We start from the raw sequence: 20,021 nt of genomic DNA on the forward strand, positions 1-20,021 counted from the left end.
CCAAGGACGAAGCAGAGCAGCAGCAGCACCTGCCCATACGTCCTCCTCCTCCGTCCTCCCTGATAGCCTGTCTCCCACCGCCTGCCGTGAATCCATCTCCAGAATGGATCTTCATTGAGCTGAGAGAGAGGAGGATGGCGGGATGAGCGAGAGAAATGCTGAGATGGGTGGAGGTTAAGAAAGGGGACGGGGCAACGGGTGATGGGTGCGTCCTACCACGCCCGTTTTAAATGGAGGTCCGTTTTACTCCTTCAGGAACTGGTGGCCCTGTGAAGAGTGTATTTCTTTTTTACTGACTCTGATCCAGCTGTTCCTCAGCGGCAGACGGTCATGTGACCGTAACCAATGCGACATGGCGGGATTATATTTAAAGGGTGGTAGTAGCGGGTAACACACTCGCCTATGAACCAGAAGACCCAGGTTCAAACCCCACTTACTAACATCATGTCCCTGAGCAAGACACTTAACCCTGAGTGTCTCCAGGGGGGGACTGTCCCTGTAACTGCTGTTCTGAATAAGGACGTCTGGTAAATGCTGTACCGTGGTCTAAATTAGTTAGATTAGCTTGTACCGGTGGGTTCAGGAAGAATAATGTTTTTTTCTCTTGAATCATATCACAAATTTGGCTCCTTTCATCAGTGTGTGTACATGGATATAACACTGATTTACATAAACCATCTGCATTTTTCAGCGTGAGCCCAGCAGACAATTCGTTATAATGCCTGTCGTGTAAAGGCCCCGTGTGGTTATGAGCTCGCATGAAAAATGTCTTTTTATCTACCCGCTGCCCGGGACAAGGAGGACTTCTTCCCTCTCTCTCCCTCTCAGCGAAATTAAGAACACAGGAACATTCTTTGCATGATTTAATCGTGCTTTTCAATGTTTGTGTGTTAATTGGTGGATTCTGAATTATCCTCATATTTAAATGAGTATTGTAATATCCGGTGATGGGTTGACGTCTCTCTCTCTCACGCTACATTGTAACCGCTCGGAGCTCCGCCCCCGGCTCGGAAACTCCGCCCCCGCGCTTCTGATTGGTCCGGCCGCTGGACCTGTGGAAATGCGGAACTGGATCGTGGATCCGGGACACGTGTGCAGCGGTGAAGTGGCCGGTTCTTGGTTCGAGTTCGGGAAGCTCGATGTCGCGGTGAAGCATGGCTGCCCCCGCGACCCGCCGCCGGCGGGCGACCATCAGCGCGGTGAGGAGCGACGAGGCGGCCGGGGAGAAGGGGGGACTGGGCGGCCGCACCCCCAATAAACTCAGGTGATTCACAGTCTCCAGAACACGACCTGCCTTTACTATCATTCATTATGTAGAGACAATTCCGCCTCCTGTCGAGACATTTTAGTCATGATCTGGCTGTTAATGGTGACCTGGGCCCAGTTGTTCACAAACTTATCCAGAGGCGTTCTGGATACCAGATGCCATTGAATCTTGAAAATCTGGATCAAACCTTCATGTGGAAACAAAATCAGGATAATCCTGATCGCAACACGAGAAGGGGTTGCAAATTTCAGGCACCAAATTCAGTAAAATATTGAAGGTTGATCCCAAAGTTTGCTGATGATGTGCAATTTATATAGATTTTGTACAATTTTTGAACATCTGTGGCACTGAAAAAATAGTAAAATGGTAATAATACACGAAGCTTTCATCCTTATGATATATCCGTACACAAACTTTATGAAAATGTTTCTGTCTCATTCTATTAAAACATGTTAGTGGTATTGCTGAGGGATCCATCTGAACCGGACAGAATTTTCTGTAAAGTCCAGATAATGAAGTTGTTTGAACAATTGGCCCAGATTTATGGAGAAAAGCAGCGTTTTTAATCAGATTTAGAATCTGCAGGGTTGAGAGGTGTTCTCACACAGTTTGGTAGGTCTTCCAGCTGTTGAAATGTAGAAAGGTGGCACCCATGGGGGCGGCGTTAATCTGGCCATTTCTCTGCTCAGCTGCCACCGGCTGCAGGAGTCCCTGCTCAGTTCTGCCAGCAGCTTCAGTAACTACCGAGGGATCCTCAACTGGTGCGTGGTCATGCTGGTGAGTTTGCAGCAGTCCATGGTGCAGATACACGCCCGTACACACACACACACACACACACTCTTTGTGTCAAGACCTTTTTGTTGCTGTCCAGCATTACTCGTTTCTGACCTGGTCAGGACCACAGAACCTGGACTGTACCATGGATATTGGGGACCAGAACTCCTAGATCTGAAACTTAAACTTCATAAAATCATCAATCAAATCATCCCATCTTCCACTGGTTCAGAACAGAACTGAACTGATGGTGGGGCTGGGATGTTTCATTTAGATACATATGCAGAATACAGTAATGAAAATTAAATCATGATTCATTACACATGCATTTAAAGAAATATTGTACGTGTATTCTAAAAAGCATTTTTACCACATTACTTTTTTATCTACTATAAAGAATTAATTACAGAATATATTTCATATTCAGCCATCACTATTTGTTCTCTAGAAAATGGTATTAAAATGCAGAAAGGAACAATGCCAGCATGAAGCTGCACCATTCAAGCATTCCAAAGACATGAATGTGACAAGATGTGCAACTCACTTCATGTACTGTGACATGCTGGAGATATGAAACTCTGGGTTCCTGCAGAAGTCCACACCCTGCCCTGGAGCACCCCCCGTGGTGCTTCAAAGATGGAACAGCCACGGTCATGGCGTCATCATGCCTGAGGATTACGTAATCCTCTCCCTGAAGTCATGTGACTGCTGTGGAACACGATGATAATTGTGTGCGCACACTGAAGCACAAATACTTCAGCTCCGCTGGCATGTTCCAACATGCCACCATCTTGAATGCTCCCACCACAGCCTCATGTGTATCAGCTCCTGGACGTCTCTGCCCAGGACATAAAGTGATAAAAGTGATAAAGTGAAGTGATTGTCATTGTGATACACAGCAGCACAGCACACGGTGCACACAGTGAAACGTGTCCTCTGTATTTAACCATCACCCTTGATGAGCAGTGGGCACCATGACAGGCGCCGGGGAGCAGTGTGTGGGGACCTTGGCGGACCGTGATTCGAACCGGCAACCTCTCCTTAACCGCTGGGCCACCACTGCCCCCAGAGGTTCGAACCTCTGGCCTACGGACCGGGAGGTTAGTTATCTGGTGACAGAGTTGAAGTATCCCCTGAGCAACCCAGCGTGACTAGGACAGCTGGATCTTTCCTCTCGGTACCTCCAGACAACAGACAGGAAGCTGACGGACCTCCTACAGAACCGTGTCTCTCGGTTCTTCATTCCTCATTGTAATGAGGGACTGGAGTCTGGATGTAAATGGGTGCTGTTGATTGGTGTTTTTGGATGGAGGCTCCTCCAACTGCAGGAAAGGTGGAACCTCATCAGGCACTCAACTTCTTCATCATGGAGTTTGAATTTGTGTTCAGGAAATGAAGGGGGAGGTGTGTGAGGAGAGCTGGAGTTCTGCAGTGAATTCATTTTCAGGTTCTTGGCTATATATGACTATAAGGAGGTTCGAGCAGAGCACCAGCAGGTGGGAGATCCTCAGGTCAGCTGTTGAGGGTCCCACTACGTGCTTAGTCTGAGACTATGTTTATTTCAGAAGGTTGACGGCGAGGTCCTGCTGCGTTGCCAGGTTGGAACTTCTGACCACTTCTTCCACATCTTCTCTCCCGCAGGTGCTGAGCAACACAAGGCTGTTCCTCGAGAACCTGCTGAGGTGAGCTGCTAATAAATAAATCATCAAACCACACATACAACAGCAAGGAGTTCTGAGTTTTCCGTGTTCGCTGAACCTCTGACATCAGAGTCTCGGCAATGTGACAAAATGTCTGAAGAATGCATGGGGGGCAGAATGAGGGGAGCAGCGCTTTGAATATTTCAGCTCCTCCTCCTCTTTATTGAAGGTACGGAATTCTGGTGGATCCCATCCAAGTGGTGTCCCTGTTCCTGAAGGACCCTTACAGGTGGCCTGCCATGTGCCTGGTGATTGGTGTGTATCTCTCACTCCTGAAAGTCCCGTTTTTTTGCTGATCATTAGAGGAAATAAAGAGATTTAGCTGCCCGTGCATCAGCTATGGTAACATTTGCCCTCTTTACCTTCCTCATATTCTATAAATTACTGTCTTTTTATACAGACTAAAGGTTGAGAGATGCATGCATTGACATGCATTGATTTGGCCTGATTAATTTTTTGTAAGGAGACAAATAAAATTTTATGGATTTTATTTCTTGTAACTCTCAGTATTGCTGCAAATTAAATAGTTTAATTCCTCCTTTGGATTCAGCTGCGCACACACACATGCATATTCTGACATAGTCCAGGCAGAGGCCATTTGGTTAAAGCTGTCATCCCTTGCAGTGTCCAACATGTTCATCATGGTGGCGCTGTACACAGAGAGGCAGCTGGCGAAGGTGAGTGACGGGATGTGTGCTTTTTTTAATCGTGTGTGTGTGTGGTAATTTCCTCTCCTCTGTCATTCAGGGCTCCTTTAGTGAGAAGTTGGGTTTGTTTATTCATTGTCTCAACCTGTCAATCGTCCTGGTTTTCCCCGTGGCGACTGTGCTGCTGTTGCCTTCCGTAACTCCAGGTGAGCTGCTCCTCCGCACCATTCTTCCACAACAGCCGAGCAGCGGACACACACACACCCACACCTCCTCATCCAGATTTGTGCCCCCCTCCCATCCCCCTCCAATGGAAGGTTCTTCCTCTTATGTTCTCCCACCGTGGGATGGTGAGGTGGACCATCTGTCAGCAGTCACAGTCATGATAACCCCCCCCTACACCCGGCAAAAGGTCAGGGGGCACTGGCACACACACCCACGCTTCTGTGTACCGCGCCCCTCTGGCACATGGCTGTGGTGGCCGGTGCCAGGACCACACATGTGACCAGTGGAAGGAAGACATTCACCGTTTCACTGTAACCCCTGGATCTGCTGAATGGACCGTTGGGTTCCTACGGTTCTAGTCCCTAACACAACAACCCTGGTGAAGCAGATCGGTGCCCTTGTGGAGTTATTCTAAAAGTGTAAATCCAGTTTGTTTGTCTGTTGGCCAGTGGGCGGAGCCTTTGCTCTCTCTGCCTACACCATTGTCCTCCTGAAGCTCTACTCCTACAAGGACGTGAATAAGTGGTGCAGGGAGAGGGACCAGGTCTTCGTTAGGAACCTGCGGCGCTCGCTGTCCTGTAAGTCATCGTCACCGCGCTCTCGTTCCTCCTTCGTCTGTCTCTCTGGTCCAGCAGCTGTCCCCTTCCGGACTTTTCCACTCACTGGTCGGGCGGGTTCTTCTCTCCTGGCTGCTTTTCAGAACGCTGTGTTGTGCCTTTGTGATTTTTTAGTCTGTTGCGAGGAGTGAGACAGTAACAGTCTGTTGGACAGTGACGTTTGCTCCTCTGCAGGTCCGTCAGCCCCGTCTAACGGAAAACAGACCGTCTCCTACCCGGGAAACCTCACGGTCAAAGGTGAACGATGCAAACCTCTCAGGCCTGTCCACGGGAAGTCAGCGGGGGACTCCTTTTTGGACACCATAAAGCTCGTGAAGCATATCACACCATCTAGCCACTATACTTTACACCTCAGTTCAGCGTCATTTAGAAATAGCGTTGTCCACTAAAACAACGTCATTTGTGTTGTAAATGATGCCAGCGGCTGGAAATGCATGAATGTAGAGCGGCTTGAGTTTCTGTCACTTTAAAAGCTTTATTCATTATTAGTAGTAGTATCATTATTAGAAATGATTTTAAAAAACAAGGACATTTTGAAACGGCCCTGAGCTTTTGAACAAAAGTTTGTTTTCATGATTGATGTGCCTGTCCTCTTTCAGATCTGTATTATTTCGTCTTTGCCCCGACACTGTGCTACGAGCTCAACTTCCCCCGCTCGGCTCGAATCCGCCTGGGCTTCCTGCTCAGGAGGCTGTTTGAAATGGTGAGAGCAATCGTCAGAAATCAGAATCAGAAAAGGAAATTGCTTATGCTACAACTGCACAGAGCGGAAGACACACAGTGTACATACAACAAGTGCACAGAGAGACGAGAGACAGACATACATTTATGAAGCACTAAAAATAAGTATGTAGTGATTGCTAAGGCTTTGCACATTATGTAAGAGTTAATGAGTGAGTTATTGCACAGAGCAGCAGGCCAGTCAGCTTCACTCTGACAGTGGTGGGAAATTATACACTTACATTTACAGCATTTATCAGAAAAGTGGTAAGTGGGTAAGGAGACACTCAGGGTTATGTGTCTTGCTCAGGGACACGTTGGTAGGAAAGTGGGGTTTGAACCTGGGTCTTCTGGTTCACAGGCGAGTGTGTTGTCCACTAGGCTACTTATAAAATGCTAAACTTTCATTTCATTTTGCCTAAAAAGCCAGAAGCCATGGTGTAGTGAGCTTTTTTTATTGGAGATTAGCAGAAACTGACCACTGATAAAGGCTCAGAACATTATAGCAGCTTCTGTCAAGCCACGATTGAAAGTGTGGTGCACGCCACCACTGTGTGGTGTGCTGGTTGTACAGAAGCCGATAAGAAGAGACTCCAGAGGCTCCAGAACAGCAGAGACTGTGTCCCTCCCTGGACCAGCCATGACCAGCTCTATCTGTCTGTCCTACATCCTAACCACCAGCTATTCGGCATACTGCCCCCTGGAGAAAAGGTTCAGAACAATCAGGTGCAAGACAGACTGAATAATATCTTCTACCAGAACTCTTAATGGGCCTGATCACTGACATCACTCCTTTAATCGACCTCCTCGCTGCTTGGTGTGTGAGGGTGCGAGCATGTGTGTGCACACGTCTTCCACACAGTCATCCCAACACCTTGGCAAATGTGCACTCGCCAACCTAACCGAGACTTTCACATATTCTCACCGATGCCGTTGGTGCTGTCATCTCTGTCACTTGTCACTTTCCTTGCACCTTTGTGGCCTTGCTAGCTAAATTTGCCATCCATGCAACTGTACAATGGCAATAAAAAGTCTCGAAGTCTTGAGTAGAGCTTCTGACTCCAACTCTCTCCACCTGTTCTGTTCTCTTGTTGCAGCTCCTGCTGACGCAGTTGCTGGTGGGCTTGATTCAGCAGGTAAGTGGGGGGGTCAGTAAATGATGATCTGAGGGTCACCTGACGTCCCTCATTGCTGAGATCATTGTGTTGCAGTGGATGGTTCCAGTCATACGGAGCTCAATGAAGCCGTTTGAGGTACGCTACCTGAGGTCAGCACTGGTGAGCGGTTCTCCTGCAGGCCGTCTGCCTGGAACTCAACCTCAGTCTTTCCTTTGTTCTGCAGGAAATGGACTTTTCCAGAATGGTGGAGCACCTTCTACGATTGGCTGTACGTATGAGCCCTCGCTGGTTCTGCTCTATAGACCCAAACAGACAGAACAGCCCGGAGCTTGAGGATCTGTTGGTTGTACTGATGGACGATTGAGGATGTTCTCTGTCTCTCATCCAGGTTCCCAACCACTTCATCTGGCTCATCTTCTTCTACTGGTTCTTCCACTCGTCCATGAACTTGGTGGCAGAGCTGCTGCGTTTTGGGGATCGGGAGTTCTACAGAGACTGGTGGTACGTGGAACCTCCATGACACGCCTCAGGACATGTTTTTTTTTACTTCCTGTGTGTTCATCTGATGTTCTCTCCAGGAACTCTGAGACGGTCACCTACTTCTGGCAGAACTGGAACATCCCCGTCCACAAGTGGTGTCTTCGGTGAGCGGGCGGGTCAGCAGCTGCTGAAGGGATCTGGTATAAAGTGAATGTGAAGTGATTGTCATTGTGAGACGCTGCAGCGCAGCTCACGGTGACACGGTGGAACGTGTCCTCTGTATTTAACCATCACCCTTGGTGAGCAGTGGGCACCGTAACAGGCACCTGCGGAGCAATGTGTGGGGACGGGACCTTCATCAAGGGGACCTCAGTCTACATCTACTCGGTTTATAGATCAAGAGATTTTTTGGGGTGACCGTTATTTCTGTCTGGCAACACTGCAACAAGGACACAGTGTTGAGGGCTCAAGTGATGAGACAAAGTGATGTCTAATGCTGCATTTCCCACATAGATTTACATTTCTGGCATTTACCAGACGGTCTTACAATCAGTAGTTACAGGGACAGTCTGGAGACACTCAGGGTTAAGTGTCCTGCTCAGGGACACGATGGTAGTAAGTGGGGTTTGAACCTGGGTCTTCTGGTTCATAGGCGAGTGTGTTTCCCACTAGGCCACTACCGGCCTGAATTGAGATGCATGGCAAAAAAAAAAAAAGATTCTTCAATACAGCTGTGGTGTTCAGTGTCTGTGTCCGTCTGCTTTATCTGAAGCCACTTCTACAAGCCTCTGCTGAGGAGGGGCCTGAATAAATGGCTCAGCCAGGCTGCTGTGTTCCTCCTCTCCGCGTTCTTCCACGAGGTGAGCTGCTCCCAGCAGAACGCGCCACTAACCAGTCACCGGTCTTTGCACTGTGTGTGTGTATGTGGTGTAGCTGTGTATTTAAGGTCTGTTTTTTTGCAGTACCTGGTGAGTGTGCCCCTGAGGATGTTCAGACTTTGGGCATTTATGGGTATGATGGCACAGGTGAGTTCATATGCCACAGAGATATTTTATTAGCATTTTGCTTAAAATAATAACTTGGTGCTGCTCCAGGGCTCCATACTCTGCAGACACGACCACCCTTGAGCATTGACATGAGGTGACGCAATGACATGTACAGTACAGGCCAAACGCATTCAACGTGTTTTCTTTATTTTCATGACCATTTACGTTTGTAGATTCTCACTGAAGGCATCAAAACTATGAATGAACACATGTGGAGTTATGTACTTAACAAAAAGTGGAGACCTGACCTCCACAGTCACCGGACCTGAACCCAATCCAGATGGTTTGGGGTGAGCTGGACCCCAACAAGTGCTAAACACCTCTGGGAACTCCTTCAAGACTGTTGGAGAAGCATTTCAGGTGACGACCTCTTGAAGCTCATCGAGAGAATGCCAAGAGTGTGTAAAGCAGTAACCAGAGCAAAGAAACTAGAATATAAAACATGTTTTCAGTTATTTCACCTTTTTTTGTTAAGTACAGAACTCCACATGTGTTCATTCATAGTTTTGATGCCTTCAGTGAGGATTTACCAACGTAAATGGTCATGAAAATATAGAAAACACATTGAATGAGAAGGTGTCCACACTTTTGACCTGCACTGTATGTGGTGCAGGAAAAGTTTGACTGACTGGCAGTTGTGTAAATTCCTGCCACGTGTTGATCATCAACCTGAATTTTAGCACAATTACTAATATACTAACCATACAATTGCTTAGCCCTAACACACACCCAGCGGCTAAATCCTTCATGTGTGTGTGTGTGTGTTGGACAGCTGCCTCTTGCCTGGTTGGTGGCGCGATTTCTCAGGGGTAACTATGGAAACGCGGCGGTGTGGATGTCCCTCATCATTGGACAGCCCATCGCTGTGATGATGTACGTCCACGACTACTACATCCTGAACTGCGGAGGGGATGTGTGATTGAGGACTTTTTACTCTCCATTCATGGGGCATTAAGCTGCAGCAGCTGCTACGTCTTTTTAAGGGAATTTAGCTTCTGTTTCGGTATATTTTGTCATTTTTTTACAGATGAATGCTGTTGTTTGTAGTGATGTCCTGCCATCCCACCTGATCTCACAGTGTGGTTTTAATCAGCTGTGCTGTTACTGTTTGTACAGTAAAATCCACATGATGTGACTTCCCAACATCTAAACCGTTCGTGTGTGTGTGTGTGTGTGTGTGTGTGAGTGTCTCCCTCCCCAGCATCTCCCAGACAACTGAGAGACAGTTATTTTCCACTCCACATTTCTACTTTCATTATGGACATGGGGGGGGCAAGCCACCGTCCTGGGTGACACTTGATGCCGTAAAAAAAAAAAACGGTGTTGTGGTGGACTGAACGCCGTGTTTATGCTGTTTTCTTGCAAGAAAAATGTGTCATGAACATGTTTTCACTGAGATTATTGGTTCTGTTTGGGGGGAAGGAGGCTGGTCCGCCGCAGTGGCCTGATATTACATTTCATTATTATTATTACTACTACTTAATAGGCTTTACTATGCAGGTAAATTCATGTTTGCTTGTTATTTGCATTTTAAGACACATTAATACAAACCAGTTTTAAGAATAGTGCAATGTATTTTTTTTTTCCTTTTAAGTTCACATCGGCTTTTTTACTTTTAAAAGTCTGGCCATGTAGTTCAGAGAAGTTCAGGCACTTTTAGCCCCTGATGGAACTCCAGAATGCAGCTCCTCTCAAGTTGTAAACACAGGCCGACATTTTTTTTTTTTTTGAGAAATTCTCACCAGGAGATTGTGCGTCTGTGGCAGGGGGTTGAACACCGGCAGTTCTTTACGGTCTGGGGGGACGGTATCATCCTGGCCTGCCACTGAGCGACCTGTGCTGACGCGACACAACCAATAAAGATCAATAACAACAGAAAATGCCGCTTAAAAGGACCCGAAAGGGGCATTCTGACAGCTCCGCCTCACTCGCTTCCTCTTCCGGGAACCAGCCTTCGAATTCCCGCGGCTGCAGTGACGTCGGCGATGGATTACCGTAATGACGCGAATATCACTAGACGCTTTCAGATGCCGCAGACGGTTCAAGACTTACGGTAATGTGTCAATTCAATTTCTGTGCGGTAAATGTAATGGTTTGAGCGACTTATGGTCTGCTGATTATGAATGCTCATAAAGTGTAAATGTTAGAGGCGCAGGTGACCCGGAATTGATGTTCTAAATTACTAAAACTTAAGTAAAGATAATTCTCTTGAACAACTCTCAACACGAAATGAAACAGTAAAGAGAATCCTTTATAAGCGTGAGAAAGGGCATGTGTGGCGTGTGAACTTCTCACGAGTAACTAAAAGTAGGTTAAGAAATATACGATTAAAAAACAGGTCTATTTATAAAATTGATTATGTAAAAGAGAGAGAAAAAAATAGTTCAAATAAATACTTTAAACCCGGAGCGTCTACTCCTGTGACTAATTTACGCAGTTATGTATTATCGCCCTTCATGACAACACGATATTCAAAAAACATTAATATTAAAATTCTGCAACTGTCCAAGACGGACCCACAATTCCGTTCGGCGGCGGGTGACGTCACGCCATTCCAAGTGACCGGGATGCGCCTCCGTCGCTGGTCCGCACCTGGCAACCCGGTCGCTCGTCTCCGCTCCACTCCGCGGCGCGGCGGCACCGAACAACCGGCGGAGAGCCGAGCCGAGCCGGACTGCGACGGTAAAACCGGCTTACTCGCGTCTCGACCTCGGGCTCTGGGGTCCTGTGACCCGGAAGGGGTCGTTTGGGTGGCTGGAGGTGGAGCGTGTGTGTCGTGGTTGGTAGATGAATGGATGGATGGATGGATGGATGGATGTTTGATTGGTACTGTGTGGGATCTTCACGCCACCCCTCTGCTACAGGTTTTTCAGGAGGGTGAAGAACATGTTCTGATGTTGGAACCCCAGAACCTGCTGAGCAGGTGGGGTTGTGCAACGCGCTGTCATTGTTCAGAATGACTTTTGAAGCCCTTATTTTATGACTTGTGTGTGTGTATAGGTGTGGTAGTAGCCTAGTGGGTGACACAGAGCAAAGTCCCAGGTTCAAACCCTGCCTACTACCATCGTGTCCCTGAGCAGGACCCTTAACCCTGAGTGTCTCCAGGGGGGGGACTGTCCCTGTCACTACTGACTGGATAAGGGCGCCTGGTAAATGGCGTAAATAAAAACGCGTGTGTCCGAGTGTATAAAGAGCTTACATGGACACCTGCATAGTCAAATGAAACAGTAACTTCAATAGGATGAGAAACAGAAATGATAGAATGAGCATAAAAAGAGGTCTAGTCCTTAACTTCATTTATGTTAACAAGAGGGAGGCTTGTTCGGTTAACTGTTTTATACTTTTTTCATTCATAAAAAGGAACATTTTGTGAATGCTCGTTTTATGACGTGTGTGTGTGTGTGTGTGTTTGTGTGGGCGGGCACTGTGCTGTTCTGCCGCTCGTGTTCCTCGCCTCCACCGCCGGCGCTGACTGGTAGATGTTTGATGACGGCAGGTCCGGCGTGTGTGACGTAACGTTTCTCCCTGTAAACTTTTCACCCCAGACGGTTAATGTTTGACTCCCAGCGAGGAGCCGCCTGCTGCTCCACGCCGTTCCCAGGACATGGCGGCGCGGTGGACGGCAACCACCGGCATGCAGGACAACTGTGGACGCTTGTCTCGGACGGTTTGATCCCAGGAGGCGAAACTGGCAGAACAACAGAAAGCTATGGCCCCTCAAAACGGTCACTCTGATGCCATCCAAATGCAGGACATGTCCAACGCCACCGCTGCGGCCAAATGTCCGAGCGGAGCTGCGGGTGCACGAGACCCGGCCAGCCAGGACGGCTCCTCCACCTCGGACCACACCCAGCACGTCCCGCTGCAGAGGTGGGTGATGCACGGCGCGGTGATGTTCGGGAGGGAGTTCTGCTACGCCATGGAGACCGCCCTGGTCACGCCCGTCCTTCTGCTGATAGGTAGGAGACTCACAGTCGCGCTTCCTCATCATTCACATGTTACAGGAAGTGTGGTTTTGAGCACTTCTTCCCACTTGGAAAACCCCATAACTCAGCATCTCTACCGGAGTGCGGGTTCCGCCGTTTTAACACGTGATGAAGAGATCTGCCGACATTTTCACTCCACTTACTGCTGGAGATGCCGGTGTTAATGAGAGTGAGGATGATATAAATATATATCTGAGCCGTCAATAGAATATATGATCTGCCCTGATCTCTGTGGTGGTTCTGGTGTGCTCCTGCAGGTCTGCCAGAACAGTACTACAGTCTCACCTGGTTCCTCAGTCCCATACTGGGCCTCATCTTCACACCCCTGATTGGCTCGGCCAGCGACCGGTGCAGGCTGCGCTGGGGGAGGAGGCGTCCCTTCATCCTGATGTTGTGTGTGGGGGTGCTGCTCGGCATCACGCTGTTCCTCAACGGATCCCTGATCGGTGAGACTTCTGGTGCTCCTAATAATAAAGCCGGGCCGGAAAGCGGCTTAATAATAAAGCCGGCCCGGTAAGCGAATTTATTATAAAGCCGGCTCGGTAAGCAAGTTAATAATAAAGCCGGGCCGTAAAGCGGCTTAGAAATAAAGCCGGGCCGTAAAGCGGCTTAGAAATAAAGCCGGGCCGTAAAGTGGCTAAGTAATAAAGCCGGGCCGTAAAGTGGCTAAGTAATAAAGCCGGGCCGTAAAGCGGCTTAGCAATAAAGTCGGCGTGGTAACTGGCTAAGTAATAAAGCCGGGCCGGAAAACGTCTTAGTAATAAAGCCAGACCGTAAAGTGGCTTAATAATAAAGCCGGGCCGGAAAGCGAGTTAATAATAAAGCTGGCCTGGAAAGCGGCTTAATAATAAAGCCGACGCGGTAAGTGAGTTAATAACGAATAATAAAGCCGTTCCGGAAAGCGAGTTAATGATAAAGCCGTTCCGGAAAGCGACTTTATAATAAAGCCGGTTCAGAAAGCGACTTTATAATAAAGCCGTTCCAGAAAGCGACTTTATAATAAAGCCGGTTCGGTAAGCGAATTTATTATAAAGCCGGCTCGGTAAGCAAGTTAATAATAAAGCCGGGCCGTAAAGCGGCTTAGAAATAAAGCCGGGCCGTAAAGCGGCTTAGAAATAAAGCCGGGCCGTAAAGTGGCTAAGTAATAAAGCCGGGCCGTAAAGTGGCTAAGTAATAAAGCCGGGCCGTAAAGCGGCTTAGCAATAAAGTCGGCGTGGTAACTGGCTAAGTAATAAAGCCGGGCCGGAAAACGTCTTAGTAATAAAGCCAGACCGTAAAGTGGCTTAATAATAAAGCCGGGCCGGAAAGCGAGTTAATAATAAAGCTGGCCTGGAAAGCGGCTTAATAATAAAGCCGACGCGGTAAGTGAGTTAATAACGAATAATAAAGCCGTTCCGGAAAGCGAGTTAATGATAAAGCCGTTCCGGAAAGCGACTTTATAATAAAGCCGGTTCAGAAAGCGACTTTATAATAAAGCCGTTCCAGAAAGCGACTTTATAATAAAGCCGGTTCGGTAAGCGAGTTAATAATAAAGCCGGTCCGGAAAGCGGCTTTATAATAAAGCCGGTCCGGTAAGCGAGTTAATAATAAAGCCGGCCCGGTAAGCGAGTTAATAATAAAGCCGGGCCGTAAAGCGGCTAAGTAATAAAGCCGGGCCGTAAAGCGGCTAAGTAATAATGCCGGGCCGTAAAGCGGCTAAGTAATAATGCCGGGCCGTAAAGCGGCTAAGTAATAAAGCCGGGCCGTAAAGCGAGTTAATAATAAAGCCGGCCTGGAAAGCGGCTTAATAATAAAGCCGACGCGGTAAGCGAGTTAATAACGAATAATAAAGCTGGCCCGGTAAGCGAGTTAATAATAAAGCCGTTCCGGAAAGCGACTTTATAATAAAGCCGGTTCGGAAAGCGACTTTATAATAAAGCCGGCCCGGTAAGCGGCTTAATAATAAAGCCGAGACGGAAACCGACTTTATTATAAAGCCGGCCCGGTAAGCGAGTTAACAAATGAGACCTGCAACACGGTTGCAGGGTATCTGTGTATTTGCATAAATGTTATATTGCACTAAGACAGTTTATTTAAATATTAGTACATAGATCGATAGATATCCAGCAGTTTAAACTTCAAAATAGTCAAAGTTCACACTGGACCGAGCGTACGTTGTACACATAAGTCGGTACTCGGGATCGGTGATATCCAAACACCAGGCAGGAACACCTCGGCAGCAGATTGATCGGAAGGTTTTGCGATTCCTTTGTTGTGAGTATCCTTGGGAATGTAGCTGGTGCATTTCTTTGCCTTCCTGACCACATGACTTCACAATTTTCTTCACTCATGTGACTTCATGTGCATCTTCTGGCTTCCAAGAAAGTGCTGATTGCAGAGAGAGGAACTCTGCATCTTCCTGTTTGTTGGGTTCACTGGGTTAGTTTCGGTTTCATGGATTAAGCCTAGTCCTAGACTGAAAGAGAACTTCTGCGTGCAAAATGACTTTTAGTCTAGGACTAGTCTTAATCTATGAATGGGAATTTGAGTCATTGAACTCAGTTATTCATAACAAGTGTATATAAGTGATGTATACATGTATACATTTTTATAAAAGATGAGATCTAAATAAATTCTGCCGTGCCAGAACAGAACCACCTGGTTCCTCAGGCCCAGTATGGGAAATGAATAAACAAGTACATACATTTTTCTTTTTCAGGTCTGAGTATTGGAGATGTGACCGGAAACCAGCCAATCGGAATTGTGCTGACTGTAGTGGGTGTTGTTGTGCTGGACTTCAGCGCTGATGCATCCGAGGGTCCAATCAGGGCTTATCTGCTTGATGTGGCTGACAGTGAAGAACAGGACATGGCCCTTAATGTCCATGCCTTTTCAGCAGGTACTTGATCTCTGGCTCTCACGGAATATTCACACATTGGTGAAAGAATGCGCTGTAGTATGTATGCCAGGCCTGTAGGGGGCGGTGTAACTTTTGTCTCACCCAAGATATTCAGGTATGACCAGGTATGATGTGTTTGTACAGGTATGGTGATATGTGCAAATATGAAATGAAGTGTGTGTGTTAATAAATAATGTATTTTAGCGTTGCTTGTACCACGTGTATTGGTAATTGTTCATGACATGGACTGCCTGGGGGAAGAAACTGTTCCCGTGTCTGGTCATTTTGGTGCTAAGCGCCTTGTAGGGTTGACCAGATGGCGGTGTGCTGGGTGAGAGGGGTCCAGAGTGGATTCTCTCAGCAGTCCTGACTGCCCTCTGCAGGGTAATCCTATAATTTATGTAACGTGTTTGTTGCCAGGTTTGGGTGGTGCTCTTGGCTATATGCTGAGCGGTCTGGACTGGACCAACACTGCTCTTGGACAGGTCTTCCATACGCAGCAGCAGGTCCTGTTCTTCTTCGCTTCCATTGTCTTCATCATCGCCGTAGCGCTACACCTCTTCAGCATTAAGGAGGAATCCTTCTCTCCCTGCCGGTCAGGTGGTCTGGAGGAGGAGGATGGGGACGATCTCTCCGTGGCCCCAGCGTCCCGGCCTCTGACGGAGCTGTACCTCATAAGGGAGGAGGAGGCGGAGCACGCGGAGATGGATTTCATGGACATGGTGCGCAGTAAGAGCGACTCTGTGCTGGCCATGCCAGACGCCACCATTGAGCTTGACCTGGACCTGGACCTGCACCTGGGCCTGGACCTGGGCTCCAGCACCCTCTACCTGCCGGAGGGCGACCCTGAGCTTTACCGTCAATCAGACAATCAGACCTCTCTGCTGCAGTGGGAGCCAATCAGCTCTGAGGGCGTGGCCTCCGAAGCCAATAAACCAGCCAATGGAGCGCTGACTGCCTTCAGCTCCCAGACCCCAGATAATGGTGTCATCAAGCCGGGCGTGCGTCAGTTCCACAGCCCGACCGGACGGAGGCGCCACCCGTCCTTCTACAGACAACCATCCTTCACCTTCGCTTACCATGGGCGGGTGGGCTTCCAGCGGCCCCGCCGCCCCCGTGCCCACACCGGCCCCGCCCGACTGAATTCGGCCATCACGTCCTCACGCAGCCTGAGTGACCTGGACAAGCTGACCCAGCGGGTCCGGCGTCGGTTTGGGAGGACCGGTGGGGCGCAGCCCAAATGCAAAGAGGACGAGGAGAGCGAGGACGAAGACACGGGGACCACGGTCAAGCTTCTGTGGCTGTCCATGCTGAAGATGCCACCACAGCTGCTGCGCCTCTGCCTATGCCACCTCCTCACCTGGTTCTCCATCATCGCCCAGGCCGTCTTCTACACTGATTTCATGGGACAAGTCATCTATGATGGGGACCCCACGGTAAATCAGACAAGCAGGGCGGTTTTTCCAGGGTTCTAGAACCGGTTAGGACCATGTTCCATGTGTGTGTGTTTTTCTCTTTCTGGTCAGGCTGCTGGAAACTCGACAGCCCTGCAGAACTACAACCGTGGCGTCCAGATGGGCTGCTGGGGGCTGGTGATTTACGCCGCGATGGCCGCCGTCTGCTCAGGTACCGCGAGGCCCCACCGCCTCCTGCTGACCGCGGAAGAACTTCTCATCGCTTCTCTCTTCTCTTACATGTCCATCGCAGCTGTCCTACAGAAGTACCTGGACAACTACGACCTCAGCATCAGGGTCATCTACATGCTGGGCACCTTAAGCTTCGCCGTGGGAACCGCCGTCATGGCATCGATTCCAAATGTCTACGTTGCCATGGTGATGATAAGCACCATGGGAATCATTTCCATGAGCATCTCGTACTGCCCATACGCGTTACTAGGACAGTACCATGAGATTAAGGAGGTCAGTGTAAAACGTGCTTAATGTTGGTCTGTGTTGAAATGAATCTCGTAATCGATGCATCGTGACGAAGGCGTGCAGAACGTGAGCGTTTTTTTTATCCGTAATGACGTTGTCTGGTGGTGTTCTAGTTAAGACGTAGTGCCGGTAGTGACTGTGGCGGCCTGATCTGGGCTGGAGTACGGCCTCGTCCACACGGACGTTTGAACGAACGCCCTCTGAACGCCATTGGCCTTTTTTGTGCACTTTGTCGTTGCGCTCGATTGCATTGACATTTACAGCATTTACCAGACGTCCTTATCCAGAGCGTCTTACAATCAGTAGTTACAGGGACAGTCCCCCCCTGGAGACAAGCCGCCTGGTTCAGATGTCCGTGTGAACAAGGCCTTAACTCTCATCTCGCTGTTGTATTAAAAGTTGTAAAGTAGAAAAATCGAATCGTGATGTCAGTGAAGGTTCAAACCTCTACTAGATCCATTCTGGTGAATCATGTGATTATCAGAACTTTAGAACCCGACTCCTCTCTGTCCATCCTGCAGTACGTGGAGCACAGTCCAGGAAACTCCAGGCGGGGCTTCGGCATTGACTGCGCCATCCTTTCCTGCCAGGTGTACATCTCTCAGATCCTGGTGGCATCGGCGCTGGGCGCCGTGGTTGACGCCGTTGGCACCGTCAGAGTCATACCTGTGGTGGCATCGGGCGGCTCCTTCCTGGGCTTGCTGACTGCGGCATTCCTGGTGATCTACCCTGACCCAGATGAGGAGGAGGATGACGATGAGGAAGAGGAGGAAGACACGCCCCCTCGTGGACAACTGATGGAGTCATGCACATGAATCTACTGTTCCCAGAAGGCATTGAATCCGGTTACACAGCTATGTATGAATCAGAGTCATGAATCGTGTGGTTCTGTTTTCATTCAAATAAAACGTTCAGCTCGCTCGGTGTTCAGGATAAAGCTGTGATCGGGCTGAAGTTACACCCACACCTGATCCCAGGTGGTTTAATGGCTGCTGAGGCCTGTGGAACTTCCTGTTCCGTGTTTGTGGGCCGCCTGCTTCGTTCCATTTTCTACATGAATGTGTGATGGCTGCTTTTGGTACCTGTTTCGGTTACTGCTTCATTTTCAATGATCTGATACTTTAAAATGCTGACGTGTTCACATTTTTATGTGTTTACATTTCTTTTTTTTTAAATCTTTCCACCAGTTGTGTGTTTTTTCATTCTCACCCAGGACAGTTTATTCCGCAACTCAATGCAATTGTTCCTCAAATCCAGGTCTAACTTTCAACAGTGGCTTCAGACCATCAATTCTCTAAATCAAATATGAATTGACACACTTGGAGAGAGCATCATTTATTTTGATGGTTTAAATATAAAAAAACGGTATGAATTTATAGTCAGTCTTCCCTGACTCTAAAAAGGCTGTTTAACTGACAGCAGTTAAAATACGAAGAGACCACAGTTCTTGTTCATAGAAGGTCATGCACCGTAAGTGGTACATCACTGCTTTCTAATAGCTGCGCTAACTTTTTTTTTTTTTTTTATCTTGAAAATGAAATCATGCAAAACCCTTTCAGTTTTAGGCCCGTTCCAATTCCCAAAATCATTTCTATTTGCTAAATGTCAAAATAATGTGTGAGAATTTTTTTGAGATTTTTTTATTACGTTCTTCAAAGTCAAAAGTTCACATACACTACGGTTACTACGTCTTTAAACTATTTGGGAAAGCCCAATGCCAAATTGGCCAAAAGCCAATGTGATGGACATGTAATAGAAGAGAGAAGCGATGAGAAGCCAATAATGATGATGTATTTAAAGGAACACCTCCACACACTGCTTCCTTTACGACACCATGGGAAAGTCTAAAGACATCAGGAAGAGAATTATGGACCTCCACAACTTCCAGATGCCTGAAGGTGCCACGTTCATCTGTTCATCTTAAACAGTTATACACAAGTATGAACAACATGGGAATGTCCAGCCACCATTCCGCTCAGGAAGGAGGCGGCTCCTGAGTCCGAGAGATGAGCGTGTCCTGGTGCGGAATGTGCGTATAAATGCCAGATCATAAAAAAAGACCTTGAGAAGATGCTGGCTGAAGCTGGTCTGAGTGGATCACTATCTACAGTGAAACGAGTCCTGTACTAAAAAAGCCAGATTACACTGACTTTACACAAATACACACAGGGACAAAGTCCCTAATTTCTGGAGACATGTCCTGTTGTCTGACCAAACATTGTCATATTTGGAGGAAACGGGGGAGGCCTGAGAACACCATCCCAACCGTGAAGTACGGAGGTGGCAGCGTCATGTTGTGGGGTGTTTTGCTGCAGGAGGGACTGGTGCACGTCACAAACTAGATGGAGTCATGAAAGAAGAACAGTATGTTAAAGCAGCATCTCAACACATCAGCCAGGAAGTTAAAGCTTGGACGCAAATAGGTCTTCCAAATGGACAATGAGCCCAAGCAAACTGACAAATTGTTTAAAAAGTGGCTTAAGGAGAACAACGTCGATGTTTTGGAGTGGCCACCACAAAGCCCTGATCTTAATCCCATAGAAAATTTGTGGTCAGAGCTGAAAAGACGTGTGAGAGCAAGACGGCCAACAAACCAGTTCTGTCAGGAGGAATGGGCCATAATCCCGTT

The 20,021-nt window shown here is 48.0% G+C and overlaps 2 protein-coding genes across 4 annotated transcripts; both read left to right on the forward strand.

Moving 5' to 3' along the window:
• The first annotated feature begins 1,058 nt into the window (after nucleotides 1-1,058).
• Nucleotides 1,059-9,739, forward strand: LOC114790278 (diacylglycerol O-acyltransferase 1-like). The gene is made up of 17 exons (XM_028980195.1): nucleotides 1,059-1,264; nucleotides 1,957-2,044; nucleotides 3,683-3,723; nucleotides 3,911-3,996; nucleotides 4,366-4,418; nucleotides 4,489-4,594; nucleotides 5,063-5,191; nucleotides 5,405-5,467; nucleotides 5,830-5,933; nucleotides 7,048-7,086; nucleotides 7,162-7,203; nucleotides 7,292-7,336; nucleotides 7,457-7,569; nucleotides 7,647-7,712; nucleotides 8,321-8,408; nucleotides 8,511-8,573; nucleotides 9,367-9,739. The coding sequence occupies exons 1-17, from the start codon at nucleotides 1,155-1,157 to the stop codon at nucleotides 9,511-9,513; spliced, it is 1,383 nt and encodes a 460-aa protein (XP_028836028.1). The 5' UTR covers nucleotides 1,059-1,154; the 3' UTR covers nucleotides 9,514-9,739.
• Nucleotides 9,740-11,137: 1,398 nt separating this feature from the next.
• On the forward strand, nucleotides 11,138-18,520 carry LOC114791153 (solute carrier family 45 member 4-like). Of its 3 annotated transcripts, XM_028981740.1 has the most exons (8): nucleotides 11,138-11,276; nucleotides 12,140-12,553; nucleotides 12,838-13,026; nucleotides 15,279-15,458; nucleotides 15,879-16,894; nucleotides 16,985-17,084; nucleotides 17,166-17,377; nucleotides 17,914-18,520. In XM_028981740.1, exons 2-8 carry the CDS (start codon nucleotides 12,304-12,306, stop codon nucleotides 18,205-18,207), a joined length of 2,241 nt encoding a protein of 746 aa, XP_028837573.1. In that variant the 5' UTR covers nucleotides 11,138-11,276; nucleotides 12,140-12,303; the 3' UTR covers nucleotides 18,208-18,520. The 3 variants fall into 3 exon arrangements, with proteins under 3 accessions (XP_028837573.1, XP_028837571.1, XP_028837572.1); XM_028981738.1 differs by having other exon boundaries at nucleotides 16,985-17,377; XM_028981739.1 differs by having other exon boundaries at nucleotides 16,985-17,377; nucleotides 17,983-18,520.
• Nucleotides 18,521-20,021: the final 1,501 nt, after the last annotated feature.

This window comes from Denticeps clupeoides, chromosome 5 (assembly GCF_900700375.1).
Source record: "Denticeps clupeoides chromosome 5, fDenClu1.1, whole genome shotgun sequence".
In the NCBI taxonomy this organism is placed as follows: Eukaryota; Metazoa; Chordata; class Actinopteri; order Clupeiformes; family Denticipitidae; genus Denticeps; species Denticeps clupeoides.

Bases quoted from the DNA above. Each gene is read 5' to 3' on its own strand.
- LOC114790278 (XM_028980195.1), top strand. From the start codon at position 1,155: ATGGCTGCCCCCGCGACCCGCCGCCGGCGGGCGACCATCAGCGCGGTG. The intron at 3,724-3,910 runs GTGAGCTGCTAA...TCTTTATTGAAG, and splicing joins TTCCTCGAGAACCTGCTGAG to GTACGGAATTCTGGTGGATC. The intron at 7,087-7,161 runs GTAAGTGGGGGG...ATTGTGTTGCAG, and splicing joins TGGTGGGCTTGATTCAGCAG to TGGATGGTTCCAGTCATACG.
- LOC114791153 (XM_028981738.1), top strand. From the start codon at position 12,304: ATGGCCCCTCAAAACGGTCACTCTGATGCCATCCAAATGCAGGACATG. The intron at 12,554-12,837 runs GTAGGAGACTCA...GTGCTCCTGCAG, and splicing joins GCCCGTCCTTCTGCTGATAG to GTCTGCCAGAACAGTACTAC. The intron at 16,895-16,984 runs GTAAATCAGACA...CTTTCTGGTCAG, and splicing joins TCTATGATGGGGACCCCACG to GCTGCTGGAAACTCGACAGC.